At 41.7% G+C, this 9,942-nt stretch overlaps 1 protein-coding gene across 1 annotated transcript; it reads left to right on the top strand.

The window, feature by feature from the left end:
* The first annotated feature begins 400 nt into the window (after positions 1-400).
* On the top strand, positions 401-9,625 carry LOC135484643 (uncharacterized). The gene is made up of 8 exons (XM_064766277.1): positions 401-1,434; positions 2,655-2,740; positions 3,381-3,455; positions 3,675-3,749; positions 4,217-4,309; positions 5,014-5,103; positions 5,354-5,436; positions 5,742-9,625. The coding sequence occupies exons 1-8, from the start codon at positions 401-403 to the stop codon at positions 6,264-6,266; spliced, it is 2,061 nt and encodes a 686-aa protein (XP_064622347.1). The 3' UTR covers positions 6,267-9,625.
* The last annotated feature ends 317 nt before the right edge of the window (positions 9,626-9,942 follow it).

The following is a 9,942-nucleotide window of genomic DNA, read 5'->3' as shown; positions in this document are numbered from 1 at the left end:
GATTATGAGCGAATATGAATGCTTTGACTTTGCGCCGTTTGGCATTGATAAATCGGTAAATAATCTTTCCCAGTGGTTGTGCGTGATTGACTCTTTGGATGACATCAATCCATTATTAAATTTGTTTACTCTCGTTGGCAGTGATGCCATTAGTGGCCTCGCGTATCTTCACGGTAAAGGCGTTGCCCACCGCGACATTAAGCCAGCGAATATATTGATATCCAACAAGAACTACAGTTCACTGGAACCATCCAGTAAAAGATTCATGGAAGCATACGAGTTCTCTCCATTATTATGTAAGCTAACTGATTTCGGGGAAAGTCGTTCAGACATTGTCCAAACCAACACGGTGATGAACGCCGGAGCGACAACTAATGTACAGAGGGGGTCACTGCCATTCATGGCTCCCGAAATTCTAGTGGAAGAGCTTCGTGGGACCAATGCCTCACTGGAAGATCTCAAGAAAATGGATATATGGGCAATGGGGATGACTTTGTACACTCTCATTAATCCCGACCAGCCCTATCCATTTAGCTTGGAATCTAAAGAGGAAAATATGAGAGGTCAAGACCTCTACAAGAACCTTGTGGCTTCAAAGCTGAGGGTCGGGCACCGGCCTCGTCCTTCACCAAAATTCGAATTCTTGCAGAGGACCAAGTTGGCAAATTTGTATCGGATATACAAACAGTTCACCTTGCAAGACCCATATGCAAGGCCCTCCGCTGAAACATTGAAGCAAGCTTTTTTCATTGTTGACGACGTGGAGTTTATGTCTCTCGGAGTAAGCCAAGCTACCCCACAAGAGAACCCTGATCGCATCATAGCATCAGCACTGACCCGTGGAGAAAATGTGGCACTTGGCACAACCCCGGCAAACGACGGTACAAATGCCTGTACCTTCTTAGCTTTGGGGATTGCTTCCGACGTACAGAAGAAAGGGCCCGAATTTGTATGGCAGGACGTACCTTTATTAGCTGTGAAGTACATCAATATTACTTTGGAAGTGATCAATGACATCCGAGAACACGACCGTACGTATGACACTTTGGAAGCAATGGTAGTGATGAAAAAGGCTGGTCTTCTCCCCCCGTCCTTGGAAATATTCGAAGAAACACCATCCGGTAGTCCTGCCAATTCGGACAGGGGTGTTGAGGAGTTAGAGAAAGGTCTTCTATTTGGTTCCACCCAATCGGATTCGGAGTGTTATTGGGTGTACACGTGTGTCCCGTATTCATTTCTAATAGGGTTTAGGAGGGACTGCTTCTTTGTGGTGGACACTCACCCACAGGCAGATGGTAATGGTGTACTTGCTGTATTCGGAGAGAGTGGGATGTTGGAACGCAAAGAAATCGTCAGGAACGTGTGTGGTTGGATTGTAGATCGTGTTGGAGAAGCAGGCAAGAACCATGGCCAATCCCTATCGCGCATAGACGGGTAAGTCAAGATTTTATACTTAGGGCATAGGGGAGACATATTTTACACATATTGAAAAGAATGAAACTTAAATGGCCTATTTGTGATACCATTGGGCCTTCGCTATAGAAAACACACTTTTGGATCGTGTACCTTGATTTGTCCATGGAGGTATTACTAATAAATATAATACCTCCATGATTTGTCAAACTAAATACGTTTAAATGTCTTGTCGAAGTTGGCGAACTTTATCCCGCATTGGGGAAAACGGGTAAAACTTATCAATTAAGGGTAAAAGTTGTAAATCGACCATTCAAAGCAATGAGGGATATAATGTTTTGCTATACAAAACAAAAACACTTAAAACCCTTTCCCTTGCTGACCGCGCAATAGGGCCGTTTAGACGACGCGAAAAAATCCGGATGCGTCCCGAATCCGGATTAATTTTTCGTCGTGTAAACGCAAAAAGATCCGGATCAATGTGGTTGCATCCGGACTAAAAAGGTACCATCGCCTTGGGTGGTTTTAATCCGGATTCATCCAGATTCGATCCGAATGCGGTCTTTTCGCCTGTCGTCTAAACGGCCCTAATATTGCGCGCTTTCGGGCATTCCCCGTTTTCGTGACGTCAGTTTCGGTTTAGTGGTGGTATTTCGGTCGCTCAACTAGTCACGAAGTTCGTACTTGATCTCCGCTGATTTTCAGTGTTTTTTCTCTCGATTTTTGGTTAAAAATTAGCAAAATAAAGGGGTTTGACCCTAGGGAAGTTGCTAGACGACAGGGACGCCAGTGATAATCCGGATTTTGATGGGAATTACGGCGATTTAGGGGATGTTTTGTAGTGTTTTTGATCGCGCATTGGATAGCATACTATAGTAAAGTGTAAATGCACGTATCGTTTTAGTGTTAGTCTGGTGATGACCACAACCCCTCAGAGCTCTGGGGCCCAAGGAGGGGCAATTAAGCCTAATTACCAATTACTAATTAGCCAATTAGTTGTAATTACTAACCAAACATATCATTCTGGAAACTACATGTTCTTAACTTACAGAAAAATGTGTACTTTTCTGTAGTTTAGCCAGCAGGAACTCATAGAAATGAAAAATATAGGTTTTTGGTAAAAAAATGGGAAAATTTTAAAAAGTTTCAGAAGGGAAAGGGAAATTATTTCCTAATGTTGCAGTTTATTCTGCTTTAAAGAAACTTGCGTCACTTAAGGTGGACTGCTTTCATATTTTCAGATTCAACTACAAAGCACCAGTGCCCATTGAAAATGACAAGAATGAGCCAGCAAGGAAGATATGTAGGACTGAAAAGGATTGCAAAGGTAGGTAGGCTTGTTTTGGCCTAATGTATTCAATTTAGGTTTTGTGTTTGCACTTAGTATCTCATCTGAACCTCATGGTCTGATACTCCCTTTAAACAAAGCCGGAGAGTATAGCCCATGATTGAAGAATCCCATGGATGTTGCTGTTTTGTGTTTGATTCAACTTTAAAGCGCACTTAAACTTTGGGTGCCATGCATACAGCAGTGCTGCTCAGATAGCCAGTGACACTTCCTAAAATTTCTGTGCAAGCCTCATCATAAGCTGCTAAACACGCTTGACCAAGTTTCCATCACCAAATCTCCTTTTGTCATTTATCTAATCACCAAAATAATTCACAAAATTTGAGATATTTATTTTCTCTCGATGAAAGGAACATTCAAAAGTTACAGGGTCGAGGGGGCTTTTGCCAACGTGGCCATTGTCCTACAGTGTCTAGATTACATGTATCTTCAATGAGTCGAGCGAGGGATACATGTCATGCATGTGAAGCCACTTGATAGTTACTAATCAGTTTAATTCAATTGTGACAGAGGAAGCATAAAACAGTGGTGCCAAAGCCAAGGTTTTCAACCAAAAACCTTAAAGGTCAAGATATAGTATATAAAGTAGCTGTATTTTACTATTTTGTTTTCTTTTCAGGCCTTCATAGTGACATTGCTGCTGATGCAAACAATGGTTCGAGGCGAGGCAATGCTGATCACCGAGCAAGTCATGGTAAGGAGGCTGCAGCCTGATTAAAGCAATTGAATTAGAATGTATGAAAAAAAAACCAACTCAAACTCTAAGAAATCAGGAAATTCGCAAATGAGGTAAAATCTGCCTTCGCCAGCCCTCTGTATCATATAATTCAGTGGATGTAAATGGGTGTGATGGTAGCATGTGTTATCTATTTAGGTAACTGTATTTCACTAAATCCGTGCGTTTTCTTTTCAGGTCTTCATAGTGACATTTCTGCTGATGCAAACAATGGTTCGAGGCGAGGCAATGCAGATCACCGAGCAAGTCATGGTAAGGAGGGCTGAAAAAAAGTATATTTCTAGAGCACTCTGGACTAATTAGTCATCAGTCTCGAACCAGTCCATTCACAGCCTAAAGCTATAGAAAGACAAATAAGATACTCCCCCTGATGATAAGTCAGTTTGTTTTGTGACCAATATATCCAGAAATTTCACTCAATTCAAATTCGTAGTCCATTTTCCATCCACTGCTATTTCAAATCCACATGAGGATTTCAACAGAAAATGTCTTGATTTCTGAACCGTGCAAATCAAATGTGGAATGGTGGGAATGCCTCTTGGTGTGGCTGGGCTCGGCCAATCAGCATCCAGACAGGCACCTCTTTCTGCTTGAGGCACTTCATTCTGGAGGCGAATCCAATCGAATGGCTGGGAGTCCCTGGCTAAATTTCTCTTAAAGCTACTTGGAAAGTATCCCTCCCTCACTTTGATCATTTCTAGTTCGTATTCTACTTTCAGATGGCGATGCCCCAGATGGCATTGATGACTTTTCCAGCTTTGCAAGCCGAGGGCCTAAGCACTGCATTGATGGCTTCATAGATTCAGCTGAAGGTAAATATGCCAAGATCTGACTTTATGAGATGGCTATGGTACCCCTTTACTACCCTAGTTTTAATCTAGTGATTGAGTAAAAGCCACCCTGCCAATCTGTACCGGGCTAAGAAGGACAAGCCTTCCTTGTGTGTGCAATCATCAGGTGTAATTTTAGGCAAGTTGCCATTGACCTCAGTGGTTTGCGATAATGGTAAACCAGGAATATTTGTTGCTACATAGTTCCTGGTTTTTGGAATGAGAGACAACTCTGACTGTGATTAATGTGACGTTTTGGCTTCTGCAGACTATAATTTCAATTAACATGTTTTTGTTTGGTTCCCAATTTTTTCTTTCTAACTTTGCTACTCGCAGAAAAATACATTTGAAATTAAAATTCCTGCAAACATTTCTTACTCAAGCTTATTATACTTGTGCCTGGTGAGAGGAACAGTTTTTCCTTCATTCTGTAGACTGTGAATTGGCGTTCAAGTAATGGATGGGTTGAGTTCTGAAGTTTCTTAATGAAATATCACTATTCAACTACCTATAGTCAATCCATCCGCCCCACCCCAAAAAGGTGTGCTTGGGTTATTCTCTCAGTACATGATGACAAGGAGAACAGTTTGCTTGTACAAAGTACAGCATGCTGCCTTTATATCGCCTTACTAGATATTGTGCCCCAATTCTAGCATAATTTTTTATCATATGGGTTCTGCTTTCAGATGGCGATGCCTCAGATGGCATTGAAGACTTTTCCAGCGTTGCAAGTGGAGGGCCTCAGCACTGCTGTGATGACTACAGAGATTCTGAAGGTAAATAAATGTAGGACAAGAGATGGATTTGGATAAGAGCTACAAACTTTCATTATTCACCTCCCCCTCCAGCCTCCCCACCTTGTGCAGATATTAGATTACCTCTGTCATAAGCACTAGAGGATGGCACCTTCATCAGCCAAGAGATAAGTGACAACCCCACTTCTGCTCCTCTAAGTCTGTCAAACAACCTGTCTTGATAGATGGGCACCTTGCTATTTGTCATAGCATATCCGTTTTCCTTTTCCAGGTTTGCCTGCAAGTAACATGCCACATGGTCATTTGTATCGTGACTCCAGCTGCAAGTTTCAGGACATGGCCACTGAAGACAATGTAAGTATTGCCAGCCGCTTCATGAACTATCGTTCCATACACCAGCAAATTGAGTTGTATGAGATTTGTAGCATAGTACAGCTTGATATAAGTACTTAATCTAACAAGTAAAACAAAATCCTCATCATACTTTCAATGCACGGATGATTCACTAAAAATGATAATTACAGCCCAAACATTGGCGCTGGGGGTAAAATGTAGGATCATGCAGTTGTGTTACCAGAACCACACATTCTTTTATGCCTTACTGGTACCAATAATAGAATGATGTACACAGCTATAAAATTTCCCTCGTATTGTTTCAGGATTCAGATGGCGAAGAAGTATGCGACATAAGTGCCTCGCTGACTGCAGCCGAACATTTCTATAAAAACGACCCGAATATACCATTTCTTCATGTTGGGAAGACTGACCGGTACATACTGCAAGAAGTTGTCGATATCCTGATGACTCCTGGTAACTCTTCCTGCTCTAAAGTCCCGTTAAAAGTGAACAGGAACTACTCCTTCCTCATTGATTTGACAAAGTTGAAAGAAAAAGGAGATGTCAAGTCGGATATGAATGGAACTTACAACAATCCACTCCGAGTGGGAGTATGGACAATCCAGATCAGGAACCACGATAATCAATATGATGCTGAAGTCATAGGCAAAAAAGAGGTTCCCTTGAACAATGATGATGAATATCATTTGCGTATAAATTCTCGTAGAAACAGTGCTGGTCTCTGTCGTTCCATTTTTCATCTGGAGCGTAAGGATGGTAGCATTGTAAGAAATATGTCCTTATTGCAATACCATATTGCCCTGAAAGGTGTCACAGGTCAATTTTGAAGTTCCTTCACACGGTAACAGAAAATACGGTAGGGTGCCCTTCTATCCGACACAACAAAGCATATTAAAGGAAATGAGGGAAAAACTTCAAAACGGTTCTTCTTCAGCACATGTGTATGGTCAGATGAATGCCAATGGTGGGCCACTGGTGGCTCGACAGCCTGGTGAGCTGCCTAGATCACGCCAACAGGTGTACCAGATGAGGTCAAGTTCCAGTAAAGTTGATGAAACAGAGGAACTTCTGCAGTATGCGAGATTGAAGGAGGAGAGCATCATTGTTGGCCACGAAGACGTACTGTTATCGGGTCAACCACCCCATGAAATTTGGGTGATTGGGAGAACCCAACAATCCATCGACCTAGGCCGATTTTGTTCATACCCTGTAACTGTTGACCCAACCTTCAACTTTGGTAAATATGAGGTTACTCCCTTCACATATCGCCACCTTCTTCTTCAACATAAGCGAACAGGGGTTCACCCAATCTTTCTTGGACCAACTGCCATACACGAAAATAAAGAAACAGTGACATACTATAAAATAATACAACATGTTACTTGTGCGAGTCCAGGTTTCAAGCAAAATGCAAAAGGATTTGTTACTGATGGAGAAATTGCACTGAGCAATGCTCTTGCAAACAGTTTGCCGGGGTCAGTTGGTTTAAGGTGCTCCAGGCACTTCTTCTCCAACTGTGTACTTAAGTTAAATTCGTTAGGTATCAGGAGCAGATGTGAACAAAAGTGTTTCCTCCAAATGGTGTTTGGAGAAGATTATCGTAGTGGTGGACTCATTGATGAGGAAAATTCGGTGACTTTGGACAATCGACTGACTCTTGTGAAGGCTGCAATGGATGAAGAAGAAAGAAAGGTCCTTAGTAAACCAGATGGTTACCAGTCTAAGTTTTTTTTGTACCTGAAGAGGAACCAGAAAGTTATTTCAAACCATATGTTGATGGATGCTAGGAAGAAAGCCGGGATGCCACTCATGTCAGAAGGGATACCAAAGCGCCCTAATACCAATCAGTCGGAGAGCACCAACAACAAGCTGGCCAGAAAGAAAGAGACAGTGATTCAGAGAGAGAAGAAGAAGGAAAATGTTTCGAAGTTGGTTCTTGTGCGAGACGTAATCGAAGCCCTCTATGATGAACAGGGTAATGAGGTCATACTAGCTCTAACTAAGTCCAGCGCTGAATACGAACTGACCCCAGAAGCTGAATATCTTGCTATGGACCACAATCTCTGGTACAATGACTGGGATGAGACGCAAAGAAAGAATTACGTGGAACAATTCAATAAGATGACAGTTAATGATGTAGAAAACCAAAAGGTGATCAAAGTGTGCAAAAAGTCATATGTACCTGTTCCACTTGGGAAAATCACTCTTTCGGAAGATATAGAATTGCTACTTGCAAACATGTCCACTTTGAATATCACTTTACTGAAGGCCATTAGGGTAGAGGCAGAAAAGATTTTGAATACTCCAGATGCACTCACTAAGATGCCAAGCTTAAAATGTTCTGCAAGAAGGAAGTACCTTGTTGCTTCTAATGTGACAAAACGAAAGATGTTTGAGTGTACCGTGTACAAGAACTATGTGGGATGTCAGTGTGGGAATTATAGATATAACAAAGTATGTAAGCATAGTCTCTGCGTAGCTCACGTCAGTAACATGTTGAGACAGCATCTGGATCACATTGTCAAAACAGAGTGCAAGACTAAACCATCACGAGGAAATTTGCTGAATGAAGTGAGAGACGCTGCTGGCAAAAAAGGAGGTCATCACAGAAACCCCTGGCGGCAAAATCGATGTGCTGAAATTGGGCCCAACAGCGACTGTGTCCACCACAATGACTTACCGCTCATTGTTTTATTTCTGAAGGATGAACCAAGGGCACTGACCTGCAAACAGTGCTCCCAAGAGTTTAATCGAATGGCATCATCACCGTATGACATTGTTTTGTCTCATCGTGAAAGATGGTCCTATCCAAAACCAGGTGATCCATCTGTCAGGCTGCCATCTGCTCTCTACACCACAAAGTACTATTGTGTTGAGCAAAATTGTGTGATAGCAAGATTTCCATACTTCCAAGCATCAAAGCATCTGTTCATTTCAGCAGAAGTGCATCGTAAGCTAGATGCTTTCCATGAGGAGCACTTGGAAGCAGTTGGCTACAATGCAGCGCAATTGTACCACTAGGCATATATGACTTCACACTTAAGTCTGAAGCCACACTGGTCACGGACTACATGTAGTCTCAGATTGTGTTTTCCGAGAAAAGATGTGAAGGCAACACAACAGATGTACCGTACGGTGTGTATCAAAAATAGCTACATCCAACTTTGATGTGCAGTGTCTAAAAAAATATCTCTGAATTAGGGGGAAAAACAAACTGAGCAAGAGAAAAGCAAGAGAATGCTGATTGATCAATTGGGTATGACTGCAATTTTCACAGTTGGCTGAATATCAATGTTTCATTTTTCATGGTTTGATATTTTAGAATTGGATTATTCCCTGGTTAAATCAAATTACAGCACTGCCGCCCCCCCCCCCCCCCACACACACACACACCTTAGTTTTATACAGTGCACAACCTGCATCGTCTCTCAATATCACAAAATCGTTGAAAAATCTGCAGCCAAGGCTATCCCTGTATTTTCTTTATCTTGTTAATACATGCATTGGGGAATTTTTCCAGATATGTCACCAAAGTTGGGTTTACTTATTTTTAACACAAGTACGCCCTGTTGTATAGACTTGAGCATATTTGATAATATTTCTTACTTTCCAAATGGACAGAAGGGTCCTTCCAGAGTGCTTGTTTAATGTTAGATGAGTTGCCACAATCCACTACCTCAAGGCCATGGCTTGTGTTTTTGTTCCTTGAACATCATAAATATTTTGAAATGTTGCCCAAATAAGCTGCTCTGCAGTCACATTTTCTCAGATTTCATCCTTTAGACATAATGGATCGCCAATTATGTTTCTGCACCGCAAAATGGCCCTTGCACAGCTTAATTAAAAGCCCGTTAACATTGTTGATTTGTATTAACTATATGTAGATAATGCCAACTGTTAGTTGATTTAAAGTCAACTTCAAGAGCTCCAAAGAATTCTAATTTGTGGCTGGAATCATCATTTCTTGTTTAATTGGCGAATTGTTTCAAATCGTGTTCTTAATTGATGTACCCGGTAGTTCTGAACATTGTTATGCTTAAAGGTAAATGGTAGAAGTGTACATACTGTGAAGATTCTGTTTAGCCGATCTTGTTCTGTCTGTTAAACATAGACTTGATTACACGTAATAGAAGCATTTTGTGAAGGTCCCGGCTGCTACAGGACTGGTGCCCTTGAACGGGCTTAATTGAGTTTCCACAGTATATATTATTTTTTGTTCATGTAACGTGTGCTAGGACTTAGGCAATTACTCTTACCCGCCACAAAGATTGTGGCATGTTTTTGTGGCGATTGGTTGGTCTATCTTCATGCAGCTGATGAAGGCATAATCACTGTGGACATGACAAACCTCTCCCCTTCGTACGCAAGCGGGTTCAACCATTATTCGCCCTCCTTTATGAAATGAATTATTCAGGAGTGTAAGATCTATGAAACTACTCCTGTTTCACCCTATATTCAGGTCGGTCACAAAATAGATCATTTCATGATTGAACCCGCCTGCGT

This window comes from Lineus longissimus, chromosome 3, assembly GCF_910592395.1.
Source record: "Lineus longissimus chromosome 3, tnLinLong1.2, whole genome shotgun sequence".
In the NCBI taxonomy this organism is placed as follows: domain Eukaryota; kingdom Metazoa; phylum Nemertea; class Pilidiophora; order Heteronemertea; family Lineidae; genus Lineus; species Lineus longissimus.
This window is presented reverse-complemented; position numbering and strand designations above follow the sequence as displayed.